The sequence below is a fragment of the Petromyzon marinus genome, unplaced genomic scaffold, assembly GCF_048934315.1.
Source record: "Petromyzon marinus isolate PM22_M1 ecotype Great Lakes invasive population unplaced genomic scaffold, UKy_Petmar_22M1.pri1.0 PM_G_Scaffold_9, whole genome shotgun sequence".
Taxonomy (NCBI): Eukaryota; Metazoa; Chordata; class Hyperoartia; order Petromyzontiformes; family Petromyzontidae; genus Petromyzon; species Petromyzon marinus.
In genome coordinates this window covers 108549-129553 of record NW_027423046.1, presented here as the reverse complement: position 1 = coordinate 129553, position 21005 = coordinate 108549, and the positions used below count along the sequence as shown (strand labels likewise).

At 50.4% G+C, this 21005-nt stretch overlaps 1 protein-coding gene across 2 annotated transcripts; it reads right to left on the bottom strand.

Moving 5' to 3' along the window:
* Positions 1-3954: 3954 nt before the first annotated feature.
* On the bottom strand, positions 3955-20441 carry LOC142921768 (protein LSM14 homolog B-like). Of its 2 annotated transcripts, none has more exons than XM_076063083.1 (8): positions 19713-20441; positions 16363-16520; positions 14602-14809; positions 11581-11733; positions 10711-10863; positions 9155-9260; positions 7701-7950; positions 3955-4609 (listed from the first exon to the last, which is right to left on the bottom strand). In XM_076063083.1, exons 1-7 carry the CDS (start codon positions 19846-19848, stop codon positions 7743-7745), a joined length of 1122 nt encoding a protein of 373 aa, XP_075919198.1. In that variant the 5' UTR covers positions 19849-20441; the 3' UTR covers positions 3955-4609; positions 7701-7742. The 2 variants fall into 2 exon arrangements, with proteins under 2 accessions (XP_075919198.1, XP_075919199.1); XM_076063084.1 differs by having other exon boundaries at positions 19728-20440.
* Between the last annotated feature and the right edge of the window lie 564 nt (positions 20442-21005).

Below are 21005 nucleotides of genomic sequence, written 5' to 3'. Positions count from 1 at the left end.
GGTGAGTCTATGAGTCTACGGGTCGTCTGTTAGTCCCCCATGTTACGTCGAAACTTCTTTCACACCCTAAAGCCGAGTGTGCGGTGCAACATCGGGGAGGTGATGGGGATTTGCCTCCCTGTGGAGAGGCAACAGGTGGAGTCCACGCCTCGTTGCCATGTCGTCATCTCCTGGCGAGCCAGGGGGGGCTGCGTGGCTTGTCGATTGACGCCCACGGTGAAGGGAGTTGGCACAGCATCATTTGTGGGGGTGGACGCCCACCTCCCCACTCCCCGTGAGCAGGCAGGGCGTGACGTCCACCCCCTCAACTCCCCCCTCCTCCTCCTCGTTGGCCACCTCTCGCCGGGCCCCCACCGATCGAGTGATCGCCCCCCCCCCGCACCAGCTCCGAGGGACATCTCTACACGGCCGGCTCACCGCCGCCGGCGTTCTCCCGCGCACGCCGAGCGCTAAACAAAGAAATCGGCTGCTGCTGTCAGTAACACGCGCGCACCTCCTGGGATTAAGGCCTAATCCGCGTGCCCGCAATGCTAACTGAAAATAACTGGCGGCTGTATGAATATGTAGTGGAGCAGGAAGGTGTGTAGTGCAAACAGCGTGATTACATGATAACACAGACAGTACGGGTTATGTTGGGTCAGCCTGTAGCGAAGGCAAATACAGTGCAGGTTATGTTAGGGCAATTAAGCTGGGAGAGCCAAGGACGGCTGTGATTGTCTGGAGCTGTTGTTAAGGCTAGAGTGGCGCCTAAAGGTCTGGGTGAGAAACAGGTGCGAACGACGCGGAGCGTCGTTGGGGCACGGACTAATTAATTGGGGAGTAATGAGAGCGGGGATAAATTGGGGAGTCGGGAATTGGAGCGAAGTTGTTGAAGTTGGAGAGCTTGGAGTCAGCAGCGGGGAATTGAAGGGTGGAGAACTTGGCGACAGAGTTGGAGGGACAGAGTTGGAGAGACAGAGTTGGAGACGGAGCTTGGAAACAGCGTAGCGATAGCGGAGCTGAAGAGAAGCAGCCAGGAGTGGAGAGAGCGTAGCGATAGCGGAGCTGAAGAAGAGAAGCAGCCAGGAGTGGAGAGCATAGCGATAGCAGAGCTGAACAGAGACGAAGCAGTTAGCAGTGGAGAGAGCATAGTGACGGTGATAGCGGTAAATAGAGACGAAGCAGTTTGCAGTGGAGTGAACATAGTGACGGTGATAGCGGAGAGCAGAGGCAAAGTAGTTAGCAGTGGAGAGAGCATCGTGATGGTGATAGCGGAGAGCAGAGGCAAAGTAGTTAGCAGTGGAGAGAGCATCGTGACGGTGATAGCGGAGACGAAGAAGTTAGCGGTGGAGTAAGCGCAGTAATCGTGGGGAGTGGAGAGATAAAGGTGGCGAGCGAGCCGTGGCGACATGGATACTGTGAAATATTGAGGGCATGTGGAGAGTTGTAAATAAAGCAAGCGGTGTTCGAAGAAAGACAAAAGTTGGCCGAGTGAAATCGAGCACTACAAATATGCACACCCCCCCCCCCCCCCCCCCACCGTGGATAAGCCTTAATCCGCTGTGCACAGGTGCTAATGCAAGCGGGAAAGGAATGGCTGGGACCAGGCTATGGGGCACGCCTCACCGTTAACGCGAGCACGGCCGCTCCGTGTGCTGCAGTACACGGAGTGCCTCACGCGCACCGCGCTCAAATCACTCGCACGGCGCTGCAGACGCGCGTCTCACACACCACGCGAAACCCTCGCGTAAACCGTAGCGGGTCGTAGAGATGGCGATCTACGCGCACGGCGGTGGAGTGGATTTAGCGCACCCCGAACCCCACCTTAATCACTCACGCTGCGCTATAGATGCGCGTCTTCTACACACACACACACACACCGCGCGATACCCCGTGTAACCAGTGGCGGTCGTATAGACGGTAATAGATGTGTAGTGATGGTAGCATCACTACTGCGTACACACGCACACGTGTGACGTCACTATGCGGGGGAGCGTCACTACCACGCCGGTCTACACACACACATGACGTCATCCCGGCTGGAGGCGGGAATGACGTCAGGGCCGGTTCTGGACTCGGGAGGCCACGAGGGTGGTGTGAGGTCATGGCCCTCTCTGTGACCAAGGCTGGACACGTGACTGGACCCCAGTGGGGGCCGGGGGCCTAGGGGGCACCTCGGGGGGCATGTGGACAGCAGGGGGGGGGGGGGGCTTCGAGAGGGTTCTTCGAAGGGAGGCGTGGCCAGGACGGAGCCGGGGCACGCCGAGGCCCATATAAGCAGCCTCCTCACGAGATTCGAGGCTGCCCGTATCAAGAATGAAGATGCATCGTGAAGACGCCAAGAGATCCATGTGTAGGTCCCAGCCGGAGGACTCTAGGATAGCGGTAGACGTGTAAGTCCCGCCAAGACAGGAGGCTGTACCTCCCTAGGGTATCTGAGAAGTGTGTGTTAGCTAGAGTAAGTCGGTGGTCACCACCCTATGCGTAATGTAAGAGTTAACTGTTGTGTTCATTAATAAAAAGTGTTGCCTCCCAAGAAGTTGTGTGTGCACCTAATTCGAATTCACTACAGATGCGCACCTCACACACCAACCCCGTGCCAACACTCTGCAGCCCTGCGCTCGCTCTCTCACGCACCCCGCCCCCCGCACGCAGTCGCTCCACTCAAAAATCACAGACACCACGCCGAAGTTCGCCCACACGCGCACACAGAAATCGCACCACACCGATCTTCTGAACTGAAGTTTATTAATGACGCGTCTAAAGAAAACCCTGTGCGGCCCTGTAGTAAATATTCCACGAGCAGCGTGTAGCCTATCCCTATTCAATCCCTGGGTGTACCCCCCACACTCTACTTCTCAACTCGCAGACGCACTCACGGTGTCGCACGGAAGCTGCGGGAGTCGGAGGGACGATGATCCAAGAGGTCTCCGCCTGGGGTCGAGTCGTAGCAGTGCTCGCCAGCGTCCCTCGGACGCCGCGAGCGGCCGGGAGTCAGACTGGGGTGGCTGGACGGCTGGAGGAGAACCACCTGAACGCTTTTTCACCTCCCTCCCTTTGACGCCCTGGGAATCCGAAGATCCAGGGTCACGTGGTGTTATCCTGCGCAGACCAATCGAGCGCCTACCTATCGATTTTAAACCGATGTCCCCGCCCTTACCTGGAGCGTGACTTTCCATTGCGCCTTGACCCATTGTCTACGCACCCCTCCTCCCCACCCCCTCCTCCCCACCCGGTCCTCCCCACCCCGCGGCGTGGCTAGGAACTTCCCTCCCACCTCCACGTCTGCGCTGCCAGCGGAGTGTTCTGCCCTCGAGGCCCCATCTCCCGTGTTGCGTGTGCTTCATTGCGGCCAGCCTGTAAAGCTCAAAGCTCTATGCGCCCCTGCGACTTTTTAAAGCTGATTTTAGGGGGGGCCGCCGTGTAATCCGGCCTGGGGGGGGGGGGGGGGTCAGCCAATCTCCTGGCAACGGGAAACCGGGGGACATCCCTGCTAGGGGCCCTTCGGATGAAAGCCCGTGGGCCAGGCACCCCCCTTCGAGACCCTACGTGAGTGTGTGTGTGTGTTTAGTGGGAGTGTGTGTACGTTCGTGTGGAGGGGTGCGAGGGGATGGTGGCGCCGGCGGAGTTGCTCCGTTGCTGTGGCACCACAGTATCTATGGAATCGATAGTCATATCTATTGACTATAGTATTATCAGCTGACTATAGCAGTGTCTGCTTACTCTATAACAGTATTTAATTACTCTAAAGTAGCATCTACTCTGCAGCAGTATCTACCGACTCAACAGTAATATATACCGACTCTATTGCAGTTAACTTCTTACTCAGAGTACCGTGGTGAGGCCTAGTCTCGTGCAGAGCCCCCGGCCTCACCTAGATTGCCCAGCCGGCCGAGGTGGCACCTTGGAAGGCTGTGGCTGGGCTGCCACACCACGCTGCATAACATACCAAGCACAGATTCAATTTTCAAAATCGGCCCTCAAGCTGGAACAGATGCCTCAATTTATTGAAATGCACTTTACTTTTTTCAAATACAGCAACCCCCCCCCTCCCACCATCCCCGATCCTGTTAAAGCCATGCATTGTACTACATTACGGACAAAGTTTACAGGAATCTAAAGCAATGCAGTAAAAATTCAACGAAGCAATGTTGTAAAGCTAACAGTTGGCCAACTTAATTATTTGCCGGCCATTTCACCACAGCGAATGCACCGATATAAATTCCGCAACATTTAATGCTGCCTTGTAAAATACAAACATAACTCAATTAAATTGTCATGTCCATGCTCATTACAGCTTAAGACCGGTCGCACAAAATAACCAATTTTAGGAGACAATTAAAGCTTTAAAGTTAAGTCCGACTTTACAGAAATGTTTTACCACACCCATTAGACTAAAGTTTAAAACTATACTTACAATTATAAATGTGTAAAGTGTTCAACTAAACGAGGTGTGTATCTTATTTACACACCATAGACATTAAAAGAATCGCATATCAATTAACACAACCCACATACAGTCCTTGCACTACCCCTCTACGTAACGTTTTTTCAGACCCAACAAATTTTAACTTTTTAAATCAAGCAAACCCCCAATATATGTACACTCTGGGAGGAAGTTCTCTGCAACCTGCAACAACAAAAGCAAGCATTGCCGACATCAAGAAGCAAAACCAACAGATCATCGTCGACCCCACAAAGGGCTCCATTCTCATTTGGAGAATTTGGTTTGCGTGGTCCCGATTTAGGCCAAGATTTGGTGACAAGGTGCCTCTCCAAACCATCCAATTCCCTTCGTCAATCTCTAAAATTGGGCACGAGAGCGTTGCCAACCAACTCCATTTGAAAGAAACTACTCTACATTTGTATTTTACCAGGTAAGGCCCACGGAGCTATGCAGCGCTCGTTCCGGAGAGACATGGCCACTGTTCTGCCCCACGGCAGATATGGGGCTGTGTTTACACAGGAACTTCCTGATATGATGGTGTCGAGTTTGGTCACGTGACCTGGAAGTGACGCGTTAAGGGTCTCGAAGCGACGAGGCAAGGCAGGGGTGTCAGTCATTACAAAGAGTACAAAATGGAGGCACAATTAGCATCTCAGCGAAGACGGGAGCATCTGCTCATTGTGGGAATTTAAGAATCATTGTCTGCAAGTTCGTTTATCTCCATATATATAAAAGGCAAAGTTGTGAATGTGTGCCTGTTCAAAATGTTTAGCGTACTTCCCGACTTGCAACCAACTGGAAATTGGCCATGTGGGTACTTACCAGACTGTACACCACGCAAAAATGATAAAAAATACACTTTTTTTTTTAGGGGGGGGGGCAGGGAGCTCAATAATGCATATTTTTTTTGCACGGCAAGTGAGCTGTGGCGTCAAATCTGTCACGTGACCCTCGCATGTGGAAGCGTAACGCATTGCAGTGTAGTGGTTAGCGCTACGCTGCGCTACGAACCCGGCGACCCGAGTTCGATTCCCGCTCGCGGCCACCAAACGAGTAACTGCTTGGGTGTCAACATCGCCACTGGGGAGATAAAGGCGGCAGGGCGTGCTGCTGGCCACCAAACCCCTTCGTGTTCTTATAATTACTGGGACTCGTGTTATGTTAGGATTGCCGTTATAATGCTGTAAATGCCTTTATAATGCTGTTAAATTGTTACGATAAATATGGAGGCCTGGTTAACAATGAAGCCTGCCACTTGCATTATTGTGGATAGTTGTTTGTAATTAGATAAGTCGAGCCAGACTTGTGCCCATGTAACTTTAATGCATTCTTGAGAGCAAGGATGAAGATGTATCTCGTCTACAGTTCAGTGTTATGTGCAGCAGCGCTGTACATTTGGGCTGCAGTATGGTGATTACACAAAGTGACCTTATTGAACATAGTAGCTTATTCTCTTGTTGTAGAGCTATTCAGTGCTAATGTAGGTGCCTGGTCCATCCAGGACCTATGATTGAGATTCATGTTGTCCAAGACAATGTTATGATGCTGCAGTGTTAATTAATTATATTGATATTGCAAGTATTAACAGATGCTCTATTTTGTGCTGTGTTTTCCCATGAGTTTTATGTCGTTCTATTCGTTAAATACGTTGGAGTCGGATGGTCACCCTGGCTCTGAAGGTTTACTACTCGGATAGTGATGCAACGCAGCGTAGTGAGGCCGAGACAGCCACCACAAATGGATAGCTCAACGAAGTGGCTTATCGTGTAGACATTTATAGCAGCAAAATACTCTAAAACGCATGCTTTTAAAAACATGGGAGGGAAAAAAAAAACAGAGGACCCGGAGAAAAATCCACATGACCACGGGGAGAACTTGAAAACTCCAAATATGCAGCAGGCGTCGGGGTTGGGATGGAACCCCAGACCTCCTGCTGCATACCAGGCAAAGTGAGTTAACATCTCCTAGCCACCGTGGCATCCAAATAGAATCGTCAAGAGGACATTCTGACACTTGAAGAAAACCTGTACCAATCTTGGCCATAACCATTCTTGTACCTCTTGATCTTCCAAACATGTGTAGAGGTGTTACGGGAGGGTGACACGCGGTTGTATAACGGTGGCCACAAACACGTCCGCTACGGTCACCACCCTGGGGGGCTGTGGGGGATGCTGTGATCACTCCCAGCCCCGCCCCTCAGTGAGAGACAGTATAAAAGGTGGGACCCGGGGAGCTGAGAGGCAGTTCAACTCAAGCAAGATGAAGAGCCAGTGAAGAACGAAGATTGACTAGCCAGACCCTGGAACTCCTTTGATTTGCTGACCTTCTGAGGGCCGGGCAAAGCAAGCCAGGGTGCGACACCGGAGCCGCGAGGGCCGATGTCCCTCTGAGGGCCGAACTCGTGTGGCTGGTGATCGGGACCTGCGCCGAAGCTGGGCCAGGTCAGATAGCCTCCCGGGAGAGGAACAGGATAGAGGGAACCAGGGAGCTAGCGTGGGCTAAAGCTCGGGGAACGTTTCCCTCTATAAAGTACGGGTGAAGAGGCCGTTACCTCTTCAAGTATAAGACTCGCAACTGTAACAGAAGTATCTGTAATAAATACGTGTTGCCTCAAGTAAACAGTCTCCGACGTCAATAAGGCCACTACACATGTAGCCCTCCAGCAGGTCAGATCTAGTCATGTTTAAGATTTTATATAAATGATGATTGAGAAGTTGTTCACGATATAATACGCAAATTATATTACGTGAGCAAATGCGGTAGTGTACCCATACTCTTTGGTTCTATTCGGTAAAGTCACTCCAGCGCTGTCCTCGAGACAGCCTGATCCCTTCACCCAATGAAGGCCGCTTGTGTTGTGGCCAAAACGTCGTGATTTTTGTTGTTTTATTTTTTACCTACGTGACTTTACTGAATAGAACCAAAGAGTATGGATCCTTGCAGTCACGAAAGCTTTAAATCTAGAAGTGTACCCATGGCTACAACCACGAGAAGGCGAGTAGAGTCAAGGACGTAATGAATGGGAAGAGGAATAGAAAGGGGTAGAGGAGACAAATGGAAAAATGGGATCAGAGACAATACCTTAAAAGGGTCTCTTTATCATCCTCCACGGAGCAGGGTATTTTCACAGGGGGGGGGGGATTTTGGGGGCAGAGGGTAAGGGATTCAGCAGGGATGGCCACACAAGTCACGTGACTTCCTCAGGGAGGCACGAGCAGATTCTCGATATTGTTTTGCAGCTTAACGGGAGTGCAGGAACGGGAGCTGCCCTTACCTGCACGTGCTCCTCCTCCTCATCCTCATCATCATCATCTGTCTAGGCCTGCACCTTGGCCGGCAGAGGAGACCGCAGCCCTGCTTTGGGCATGCCCGGCCGCCCGTCCCCACCCCACAGGGTCCGGCGGTTGAGCCAGGACGCGTGGCCCCAGCTGTGCCAGAAGCGGCGAGCACGCGCGGCCGGGAGGTTCACCCCGAACGTCTGCATGTTCAAGCGCTGCTCCTCCGCCAACGTCATGCGGCAGTTCCTTACAAGATGGAAGGGGGGGGGCTGGGGTTGTGAGCACAGCTGGTGCATCTTGCCAGTCATCTCAGTCTATCCATGGCCACTTGAGGTCTGTCCCATGACCTCCTGTCAGCGAGCCTTCGAGATTCCACGTGTACCTTCACCGAGTAGTGAATGGCGCGTGTTGGTATTGGAGGTGGAGGGGAGGGAGGAGATAAAGACGCAGCGCTACAACTTCTTGCTCGTGCCACTACTACTGGCAGAAGGGCGACAGTAAGTCACTCATTTTCATTTTGGCAAATATCGCAGTTTTTACGCCGGCACACGAAAAATGCCTGCCACTTGTAAAACATGTCACGGGATTCTTTGAACGTTCTCTGCCAAGCAGCAGGCGTACATCCCTACGGTTAATGCGCCCGCAATATATAAAATCAGAGCAGCCACTAGATTTGCACCGCGAATAGTTTTGTTGTTATGCGACAACGACTTTGTCTGACGCTCCGAGCAGTGGCTCACCCCACAGCATGTTGAAGAGTGGCCTGTGGATGACGACAGATCACGGTACTACAGAATTGCTCGAGTGAACGTTAAACCCTACATTAGAGGTTCCCTGCACGGTTCCACACCATCCTGCGTTTTAGAGAAATGTTCGCCTCATGCCCAGTCAAATAATTACACGGTTCTTCCTCTTACTTTCGAGCTAGGATTTTTTCCCGAATCAAGCGCAACACCGCAATTCACGTGGCGTGCATTTTCTGCGCAGAGTAATTAAAGTTAACGTCACACATTTGCAACGCCCCAAAGTTTCCAGATATTCAGCAGGCGTAGTCAACCGCATACAAGTGAGAAGGCAGCCAGCAACGGCACCAACAATTGCCCGAGATCTGTCATCCTATATTGGGATGGTTAGGCCAACTCCATTTGTGAGTTTTTATTACACGAGGGACGAAACCAAAGAAAACCCACACGTGCAAAGGTGGGAGAGTGAAGGGGGGGGGGAACAGCAACCCCATCTCCGTACAGATGGAGATGAATCAACTTGCTGTACTGCTACCTCCTGGCAAGTCAGTGCACATGGCAGAAGATTGTGAACCACCAACCCGTTGCCTCCTCCAGGCGCTGTATATAAAAAAGGTGTGCCGCCACCACTGCCCGTCCGAGACCATCAACCCCGCGATGAGCAAGGAGACCCAATTAAAAATCACAGGTGGCAGAAACGCCATTACCTTGCGCCATCTATGGAAATGTTGTCAAAGAAGCATCTTGTTTTGTCGTAGAAGCATTTGTCAGGAAACACGGCAGAGCTCCTGCTGCTGGGACCCCTCTGCTTGTCTGCAGCACAAAGGGAGACGTCAATGTCAGAAACTAATTAAGGGATGGCCTGGACAATTAAAGACAAAGATCCCAACCCCGTTTCGCTTCAGACTATCAGGGCAAGTGCTCTTAGTGAGTGGCACCCCGAGGCCGGCACGGCACACGAAGGCATGGGTGGGCCTAGCACCATGCCCGGCCACCTTTGTCTCCCTCATGGCGATGGCTGAGGTGAGCCACTAGAGGGGGGCGACGGTACAGATTTGTTGAACCAAACTTTTCAACAGAAGACGCAGTGGCAGCAGTGGCAACAGGCCACCGTGATGGACGCTCGTGGAGATTGCTCCTCGTGAACAAAAATTGTCAAAAGTGCATCATGGTCCTAAAGGGAACAACATTAAGTACAGGGGAGTCTCCAAATTTTTTTACCATTTGTTAAAATACAACCATTCACCAATGCGAGTCAGGGCTAAAACAATACGACCATAAACTTTGCATTATATTTCAGGCCCATCAAGCTATATGGCTCTTTTTCAGAAGAGACCTGGCCACAAATGATAGCTCAACGAAGTGGCTTATTACATGAAAATTTATAGCAGGTAAACTCCAACAAGTGCACGTTGATTCTAAAATGTGGAGGGAAAAACCGGATGACTCAGAGAAAACAGGTTTTTTTGGGTTAGATCGTGATCCAACCCAAAAAAAAATCTATCATGGATATTGGTCGCAAAAGCCTACATGTTAAACCGACCCAGAGAAAAATCCACACTACCACGGGGAGAGAGACGCTTGCAAACTCCAAATATACAATGGTCAGGATTTGGGTCAATCCCATGAGGCAAGGGAGCCCCCCCCCCCCACAGCCGCCTAAAAATTTGTTGGGACAAGAGAGGTGGTGTAAGACAAATCCACTGTTGCACTGCACATCCATGCTGTACATTGTCCAAGCTCCACTCTTTCTGCAACCCACACCTGACCAGAGTGATGCGAGGCCCTCACCCACAAGTGCAGTGACAGCCAAGCTTACTAAAGGCTGTCAAATGCAGAGAGTTTCTCAAGTTATCATTCCTCATGATTACTCTAACTCGTATGAAAAAAAGGGCCTAATATAAATGTCCACATAAGCTACTTCGTTGAGCTATCATTTGTGACCTGGTCACTTCTGAAAAAGCGATTAGCTCAGTGATCTTTACCTGGTAAGACAAGATTAGTTGATTTTTATTTTTTCAAGCGATATGTTCACTTGACCTATAGACTGTGCACTCCCATCGTGTTTTTGTATTGTATGTTGTTACATTCTGACCCGCCCCTACTGAACATCTGTGGACAAAAAAACCTTTGTAGCGCATCAAAATCCCCCAGTGGACAAATAAATATTCTGATTCTAAAAGGAGACATCCCACAGGAGTGGTGGTGGTGGTGTGAAACCGGGTCCCTCAAAGTGCTCCTTTTAAAAAAAAAGGTCCACCACCTTCTCCTTGCTTGGCCTTGTTGTCCTGGAACTCCTTGTCCAGCTCCTCGCGGTCCAGCTGCGCGTTGCTGCTCTCAAAGTCAAACTCCGCCTGAAACTCATCGCCCAGGTTCAGGGCCTGTGCCTTCTGGGGGCGCCCATGGCGGCTCGAGCCTGCGGGGAGAGAAAAATAAACGGCAGCTCGGTTTGTGATCCACCAACGCCGTGGTGGTGGCGGTGGTGAGATGTTAACTACCTAGCCTGGTACGCAAGAGCTCGTGGGTTCTATCCCGACCCCCTGCTGTATACTTGGAAGTTTGCATGTTCTCCCCAAATGTGAAACATTTCCTGCAAACTTTCTCCATTGGAATAATGCATCAATGAGTACACCCTGCTGCAAAGAAAAAAAAAACCTTTGCTGGACCCTCATGGACAAATGTGAGTCTCTTACTTTCGACCCAGGTTTCCTGGGTAAATATTCACGACCATAAAAAAATAGCGCACCGGCTGCCCGGTATTCAGGTCGGCACCAGCGGCCAAGAATCTGTTATTCTCTCCGCCCTCTGCACATGTTCAAAAGGCCATTGCCAAAGTCCAGGCTAATGCACCGCGTCGCCTTTGAGGCAACGTCAGTGATAAAAGCGGCAAGGGGTTTTTGCCTTCCCACCGCGATTTACAAAGCCCCACGACGAATGCGTCCACAGAAGTTGTGCACGGTGAGCCTTCAATACGCAAACACATTAATTAGTCTCCGTCGGTACGAGACGCCGACTGTAAATTGGGACACGTTGCTTCAAAACGAACTTACAAATTTGATGAAAAGATGAATGACGGCATGGGGGGGTGGCGGGTGGGGAGGGCGAACACCACCCACACCACCCGTAGCCGTACCTGCAATCTGCTTCACGGGGGCCCTCCGCCACCGCCGCCGCCGCCGGGGCGCCGTCTGCACCCCCCGCTCCACCGTGCCGCTCTTCCTCGCCGGCTGCTGCGGCGTGGCGTTGACGCGCGCAGCGGGCGCGCCGGCCGTGGGCGCTGCCGCACCTGTGGGCGATGGGCACAGCCGGCGCGCACCCACCGGTCGTCTCGGTTCGTCAGCCCGTCGGGGGGGGGCCACGTGGGACCCTCCCGGTGCGTCCCGGCAACGACCGGCGACACTTCATCTGGCACGGGCGCCGTGGTGACGTCACCGTCACTTAGTGGCGAAAGGCGGCTGTTGGTATTATGGGGCGGGGGGGGGCGTTCTACAACAGCTGTGTGGGCAAGACACAAGTGCCATAGCCCTCCATCACCCATCGTGGTGTCAGTGTCATCATCATCATCATTACCACCACCACCCCTCCCCCCCTATCGTTCCTCACGACTGCAGGTCACACGTTTGTGTTGTCACCAGGCAGAGGGGCTCACCGCACACAAATCCCAGCGTATCCGAGCGTGCCATTTTTACGTCGCTTCGAGCGAGGCCGTCAAAACCGCACAGATCACTCAGCGGCCAAGCGCAGCGTTTGCCGACCACCCCGTTTGCGTCTCCAACATTTTCTAAAAGGAAACTCCGCTTTCATTTGCTCTTGATGCAACCAATTGCCATAGCCACGTAGGTAAAAAATAAAATAACAAAAATCACGTTTCGGCCACAACACAAGCGGCCTTCCTCAGGTGAAGGGACGAGACTGTCTGGAAGACAGCGCTGTCCTCCAGACAGTCTCGTCCCTTCACCTGAGGAAGGCCGCTTGTGTTGTGGCCGAAACGTCGTGATTTTTGTTATTTTATTTTTTACCTACGTGACTTCACCCAATAGAACCAAAGAGTATGGATCCTAGCAGTCACGAACGCTTTAAATCTAGAATTGCCATAGCACCACCATTCATATATTTTGTCAAAAATGATTATTTTGCACGGGTTTAAAATATAAAAATATTAGCACACGTTTGTCGTTAGGGGCGTTTGCGCGCAACTTTTATGGGTCGGGCAGCATTACATTGGGGGGGTGTTAACATTAATAAACGAGACGGTGGAACGAGGGTCACCGGGGCTCTTGTCCACAAGCCACGGCATACTTCACGACTCGTCCTCCCGCCTGCAGAGGGAGGCCTCGGCTGCACCAACACGGACGGCACGAGGATTCACGACGCTTCCGTTAAAGTCGGTGGCTGTTGTAACCTTTGCCGCAGCCTTGCAACCCCTTTGGTTCCCAATCGTTCACAAACAACGTGCAACGTCAACAGACGTAAGGGGTTTGATGAAACAAAGCGGTTGCACTCGGCCCGCGCGCCCGCACCCAATCTGTATTTCGATGATATACCTTCGAAAGAAATCCCCAGAAAGGGGATCTTGCAACCCCCAAGGGGTGCGTGCACCCCTGGGTTAAGAACCACTGGGCGAGACGATCGTGGGGTAACACAGTAATATCAATTTACAACTCACACCCCTTTCACGTCGTCGCTTTATTATGAACACCGCTAACACAATTTACGTCGGTGACAGCATCGATCCTTTCTCGTATCCCCATCGCCTCTTGCTTCACCTACCCTGTAAACTACCCTGTGGTGTTGCGCGCATGACGACATGTACTGTGCTTTCGATAACAAAATACATTATTGATGTACGGTATTTTGGGAAAAAATTGCTTAAATTTACGTCGCACATTTCAGGAACGCATCACCAATGTAAATTGGGGTACTGCTCTACAATGCCCAATGTTCTGCTACACCATCTGCCACCCAACAAATTAAATTTGTCACCTGGAGCACCACACCAATTTATGTGGTTTCGGCAAACCAGAATGTTGAAAAAAACCCAAAAAAACAATCATATTTCCGTACGACGTCTCATTGGACATTACAAAATCGGGCATCAGGTGTTTGGTAAAAGATGCAGGTGGAGATCCGATCAGAAATCCTCTCTTCTCTCAATACCCAGCCAGTGAACAGGGTGGCCACAACCTCAGCACCACGATAGCACCTCGTTGAGATCAATATAGCAAGTTGCCTCTGGCAACCTCGTTTCTCACAAAACCACAGATTTTAAAAAAGAAAGTCTTCGTTCATCATCGCCATGGAGAAATGCATCGTGCAGGACCTTGAAGCCGCAATTAAATTTTGTTGGTGCAAATCTTAATTGGGTTAAGTTGTGGAAGAGGGGTAATTTTAAAACGTTTTTATTTTTTATCAGGCAAGACACCGAGCTATATTTGCACTTTTTCAGAAGCCACTTTACCACAAATGATCGTTGAATAAAGCGGCTTTCTTGATAAACGCCGTTATTGCAAACAACAAAACCCATTTAGCACCACATTTGTATTATCTCGTGGTAGAAGAGTGGCTCTCGCACAACTACGAACCCAACGACGCAAAAAATAACTCGATTCTCAGCCATATCACGAGCGAATTATATCCAAATCGGTGGCTGGCTCCCCACCTTCCCATTCACCACAACCGCACAAGTGAAGCGTGGCAGGTGAAATAACCACCCCACCCCGCATGACAAGACAGCGCGGCCTTCGCCGAGCAGTTCATTGACAGGGCACCAAATAATAACGCTTTAAATGACGGGTTATTTTGAAAAGGCGACAATTTAAAATACAATCACTGGGTATCACCATCAAGCGCAAAGTAAAAACAAAAATGCTCGTCCGCATGCACTACACATTATCATCATCATCGAGCTGTCATACACAGAGCCTTTTATTTTCCTGCATGCGCTTACGGAAATAATTCCATGAAGATAGCTGTAACTCAACTGCGTTCAATTAAGATCGCATTGAAATCACGCAGTTGCCTCTAAACGAGCAAAAGGCGAAAACGACCCGAGGCAAGGCCACTGGGCAACGGAAACCACGTGGCATTAAGAGGGCAAAGGTGCAGCCCTGCAGTGCCGATGTTTACCGCACACCGCACCCCCCCCCTCCCGTACCCGCAGCTCCTCCGTACGCAGGCTGCACGAAGGGACGGTGCCCGACCGCTGTGGCCCAGGCGTCGTGCCGCGCGTGGCCCGGGTGGCCGCCCGTGGCACCGCGGGGGGGTCCGGTCGGCGTGCCCGGCGCGGAGTGGCAGCTCGCCGCCGCTCCGATACCGCACGTGTGGCAGCGAGCGGCGGCCCCCCCCGGGGTGCCCGGCGAGGACTGGACGGGGGGTGAGGGTGGGTTAGGCAGCGATTAGAACAAATCACGACGGACGACGTACGCATGTCAAACTTCTTATGCACCTTCTTGGTTCTTTCGGTAAAGTCACCACCACGTAGAAGGGAAACAATAAAATAATAAAAATATAAAACTTTAAAATTCTCACGACGTTTCGACTGCAAGACAAGCAATCATCATCAGGTGTAAAAACCACAGCAAGACATTTTTTTTTAAAAAGTGGCGGGTTTTTTTTAACGTTAGCACCACGGAGAGCGATTTGGCAGTTATTCAGATGGACAAGTCCATCTATGTTCGGAAAAGAGGGGGGAGACGAAAATGATGGATGCGGTCTGAAAGCCACCGTAAGCGTGAACAATCAATTAAGACCCGGAATGGTTTATCAAATCCTTCCAATGATTGCTAAGCCAGAATTCCTTCCTCTCGGTTGAAATTGTCTCTGTGTTTGTATATGTGGATAGCCTCATAAACGAATCTCTCATGGTAGCCAGATGGCTTACAGAGAACCTCTGCAAGCCATCAGGCTACCATGAGAGATTCTCCCGTTTCGGTCTTAGGAGGAGGGATAATTGCGATGTCATCACCCGAGAGCCAATCAGGTGCCAAGGGTTGCGCAATTCAGCCACTGGCACGCTGGCACCCGGGCTCGGATCTTGGTAGCCTCTTCCATCTCCTCCTCCTCAACCTGTAAAAACCCTCCACAGCTACCACTGTTAGCTAACTATTGTAACTCTCAAATGCAACTTTCATCAAGCCCCCCAAGTGTGAAGTGCAGTCTCCAACCTCGTATTCTCCACCATCTCTGGCTTCCTCGATTCCAGTGCCGTGAAGGGAAAATTTGCCCGAAATGCGGCCGATCAGCGTTGACTTTTTTTTCCACATTTTGTCAACATGTTGCCAAAGCTGTCCCTTAAAGGCTTAACGGACGTTCGGGGCAAGTGCAGTGCGAGCAACTACGAGGCCGGCAAAGCACACGGAGGAGGTGGGGAAGCCAGACCCACGCCCGACCGCCTTCTCCCCAGTGGCGATGTTTATACATCGCACCAGGTGCTCATTGGATAGACCTCAGGAAAAGCCCGGGACCGTTTCAGATAATCGTCACCTGGCGTTGGCCGTAAGTGGGAATCAAACCCCGGTGGGTCGTAGGCGGGTTTGTGGTGCAGCGCATCAACCACTGTGCCACCGCTCCCCTAAACCATGGCACTGCTGCAGTGGCAAGATGTTAACTACCTCGCCTGGAGTACAATAGGTCGTGGGGTTTGATCCAGACCCCCGACGCCTGCATATTTTTGGAGTTTTCAACGTCCTCCCCCGTGGTCACGTGGATTTCTCTGGGTCATCCAGTTTCTACCTCCACGTTTTAGAACCGACGTGCATTTGGAGTATTTGGCTGCTGGAAATGTCCACGCGATAAGCCGCTTCGTTGAGCAAATCATTTGTGGCCAGGTCGCTTCTGAAAAGAGAGTCAAGTAGCTCGGTGGGCCTCACATGGTACAATAAATAGTTTAATGGTAAAGAGCGGCTGCACCTCTCACCTGCACCATGGCCACGTCGTGGTGCAGAGCGGACAGCATGTACTCGCACGGGGTCAAGTCCTTGATCTCGCTGACGCGAAAGACGATGTATTCGAAGACCTCCTCACGAGGGGCGATGGGACGGTCGGCGGGGCGCCCCTCCGTCCTGCGCAAGCGCACTGCGCGCACACAAAGACGCCCGCCGCTGGTACAGACCTCCACGTACCCGTTTGGTCAAGCGTTGTTACGGTCGAGAGCACCTATGCAGGTCGGAGCAGGTGCGTGGTTGTGGGTTTTGGGCGCCACTGTGGTGAGAAGTTAACTACCTCGCCTGGTATATATCGAAGGTCATGCGTTTCATCCCAACCCTGACAACACCTGCTGTATATTTGGAGTCAGCGAGGTTTTCTCTTCCCATGGGTCGAGTGGATTTCCCCCCCCCCCCCTCCAGGTCCTTCGATAAGCCACTTCGTTGCGTTACCTACCATTTGTGGGGAGGTCGCTTCTGAAAGAGCAGTATAGTAAGTGGGCCTTACCCGCAACCTAAACAATTGTTTAAAATAGTTTCTAGCTGGTTCAGCTACCTTCATCCTCCCCAGTGCTGATTTAATCATCTTTTTTACTAACACACCGCACCAGGTAACTTCACTTGAAGGCAGTCTACCTACACGAAAACCAGAATGAGTTGGGATACAAGGCCACCACCGACGACGTTGTCTGTAGCCAGGAATCAAATCTAGCTCGCGGGGTTCCGAGCTGCACACATTTCTCAACTCTGCAAGCCAAAAATTGAGATTCATTTATTTCCTGCCAGAAGCTGTATTAAATATTCTTGTTTCTTTCGGTAAAGTCACGTAGAACGGAAATAATAAAAATAAAACATAAAATAAAAATGAAATTTATTTTATTTTTATTTAAATAAAATATAAATGAAATTTATTTTATATGTATTTTATTTTATTATGTCTTAGCTGTATTAAAACCAACCAATAGCCTGTCATCCATAAGCCATATGCCTGCAGGTATTGAATGTTTATGGGTATCAACATCACAAATCCCTATCATCACCGTCGCAAAGAAGTTCTCCATTGTGCCAATTTAATCCAGACAGGTGCCGTTGGCCCAGATCTGTGAACGAAGGCAAAAATGAATCTGGAACATTTCCAAATTAACTGTTTTGGGGCCTCTTCTTTGGTTCTTTCGGTAAAGTCACCACGTAGAATGAGAATAAAATAATAAATTGATAAAATAAAATAACACAATAATATTCTCACGACGTTTCGGCCACAACACAAGTGGCCTTCATCAGGTGAAGAGGTCGAGACTGTCTGGTAGGACAGCGCTGGAGTGTTTTGGGGCCGTCCAGAAATGACGTCACGCACCTGGGGGGGGGGGGTCAGACATTTGTGACGACGTGTGACGACTGGGGGGGGGGGGGAGTTTGATAAATGTGACGTCACATCAAAATGCGCAACTTTAAATATAGACAACACGTTCCACTTAATTAGACTTTTTAATGTTTTCTCCTACAAGATCAGAGTGCAGCGGCACATTAAATACGCACTACAATGACAACAATAGTTTAAAGCGATTTGAAGTGTGTTTTATTTTGGCGGGGGGGAGGGGGCAGAGCTTTGTGACGTCATATTTGAGGGCGGGGGGGGGGTCAAAAAAATCGTTCAGAATCGCGTGACGTCATTTATGGACGGCCCCTTAAGCGGCACCCTGCCGGGCTTTTTGGCCGGGGTCACGCGCCGTCTATGACCAGCCGCATCTCATTGCCCTGTGACTACCGACCCGGCTTCAACACTTGATTTTTGCGCGCAGCGTTTTAATACGTTGTTTTTGTGTGGAATTATTTGCTGGTTTATTCCAGAATGTTTCTGTTACGCGTCGTCGCTTTAAGATGTTCTGTGTTCAAATTTTGTTTGTTGCGGTTGCACCCCGACTTAAGATGCTCGCATGGCTCACAGGACTATACCTAATAAATGAAACTTGAACACGCGCACGCACCGAAACCACGAACTTGTTCAGGTCAACGGGGTTAATCGCGCGTTCGTGTTGGCATAGCTGTCAACCCCTTATCAGTGCCCCTAGATTGTTACAGATCGATTCAAACCCTTATTGGTCACCCCCTGCCCTTATAAATATCAACGTTTAGACAACGAGGTCCCGTCGCAAGGGAGAAACGCAAACAGACGGACGAAACAATGTGTGCCCGTATTGAAACGGCTGTGCACCCAATAACCTTCGTTGAAAAATACTTGAAACCACTGCGACCCAGAATCAGCAAGAACAACCTCAGAACATTCGTGATTAAGCGGGTGACGAGTTGAAGAACTTTGCCCCAGCACAGCTAGAGGCGCCGGCCATAAATGACGTCGCGCGATTTTGGACGATTTTTGCCACCCCCCCCCCCCCCCCAAAAAAAAATATATATAAAACACGCTTCAAATCTCTTTAAACTATTATCATTGTAGTGCGTATTTAATGTGGCGCTGCACTCCGATGTTGAAGGTGAAAACATTTATTAACAAGTCTATTTGATTAAGTAGAACGTTTCGATTTAAAGCTTTCGTGACTGCAGGGATTCATCTTATTGGCTCTTTCGGTAAAGTCACGTAGAATGGAAATAAAATAATAAAAATAAAACATAATAAAATAACATTTTATTTTATTAAAATAAAACATTATACAATTTTCTTAACAATAAAATGTTATTGCTTCATTTTTATTATTTTATTTCCATTCTATGTGACTTTACCGAAAGAACCAAGAAGATAAGTAGAACGTGTTCTCTATATTTAAAGTTGCGAATTTTCATGTGACGTCACATTTCTCAACTCCCCACCGCCCCTCGTCACACATCGTCACAAATGTCTGACCCCCACGTGACGCATCAATGGCTGTCATTTTAAACATTTCTGGGCAATTCCCACTGAGATTAAGGACTCTCTTACAAATCCAGGTTAATTGAAAACACAAAAGTACATACAGCAATCCAATACAATCATGATTTAATTTAGTTGTTTTCCTTTTTTTTAACCTACGTGACGTTACCGAAAAAAACCAAAGACTATCTTGTCGTTTGAGCATCTTAACACCTCCTGTTTGATTGCCCTGAAAAGGGTCAAACCCCTCCTTAATACCCCCCCACACATTGACCCCACGACACCCACACCAATCTGTCCAGAAGGCGACAACGTCGCCGACACGTTCACCTCCTCCTGGCAAACTTTCCCCAGCCCCAAGGCCTCCTCCTGCTGCTGCTGCTGCCCGAGCGAGTCGCCTGTTAGGACGACTCAAGCGGCTTCATTAAACCCTTAACCCGCAGCTTCGGGGTGTCCACAGTCATCCCGTGAACCACCCACCCCCCAGTGCGTAACCTTTCGCCAAGACGACGGTGGAGTCGTCCGTGTTGATGTCACAGAGGATGCCCTCGTAGCGGATGCCCGCCATGGAGAGCAAGCTCATCCTGACGCCCATGCAGGCCGCCCAAGTGGCCATGGTCGCCAGCTCTGGCTACGGGCGACGAGAGGGGCTGGTGGGGCCGCCTTGGTGGGGCCGGCCAGGAGGAGGGGGGGGAGGGGGGAACTTGGCCCGGATCGTGAGACGACGACGATGATGATGGTGGTGGTGTTGGTGGTGTTGATGGTGGTGGTGTTGATGATGGTGGTGGTGTTGGTGGTGTTGTTGATGATGGTGTTGATGATGGTGGTGTTGATGATGATGATGATGGTGGTGTTGATGATGGTGATGATGGTGATGTTGATGATGGTGGTGGTGTTGATGATGATGGTGATGATGATGGTGGTGTTGATGATGGTGGTGTTTATGATGATGATGGTGTTGTTGATGGTGATGTTGATGGTGTTGATGATGATGGTGGTGTTGTTGATGGTGTTAATGATGGTGGTGTTTATGATGATGATGGTGTTGATGATGATGGTGGTGTTGATGATGATGATGGTGTTGATGATGATGGTGTTGATGATGATGGTGTTGATGATGATGGTGGTGATGATGATGATGGCAACAACCCACCGCGTGGCCCCCACGTGTTCACGGACACGCCACTGGCACTGCAATGCACTCTGGGTAGCGCCAAGTGGGCGGGATTGTGGGGGGAGGGGGATTTGTTTCTCTTCCGCTCAACGTCGTGGGTTTTTTGCTTTGTGTTTCATTTTAGTCATTTTTTATTTAATTTTTATTTTCTATCTACGTGACTTTACCGAAAGAACCAGGAATGTGAACTGCATGAAATATAAAGTGGGTCACGTGCATGCCTCTCGACCAATAGAAATACGCGGCGTTTTTTTAAACCGAGGGGCAATTCCCCACCCCACCCACCCTGCCCCCCGTCCACCCCGCCCCTTACACCCCCACCCCGCCCCCTTACACCCCGCCCCCTTGCACCGCCCCGCCCTCTTCCACCCCGCCCCGCCTCCTTCCACCACGCCCCCTTCAAACCCCGCCCCTCCTCCACCCACGTCTCTCCGTGACGGTTTGAAGGCCCAGTTCAGTTTTCAGTTTATTTTAGCCCCGTGAGCGATTCGGCTCTTGAATCGGGTGCAACCACAACAAACAAAAAAAACAAAAACACGAACAAGAAAAACATCTTAAAGTGACTATGTGACTGTGCAAACAGAAAATCCATGAAAAAA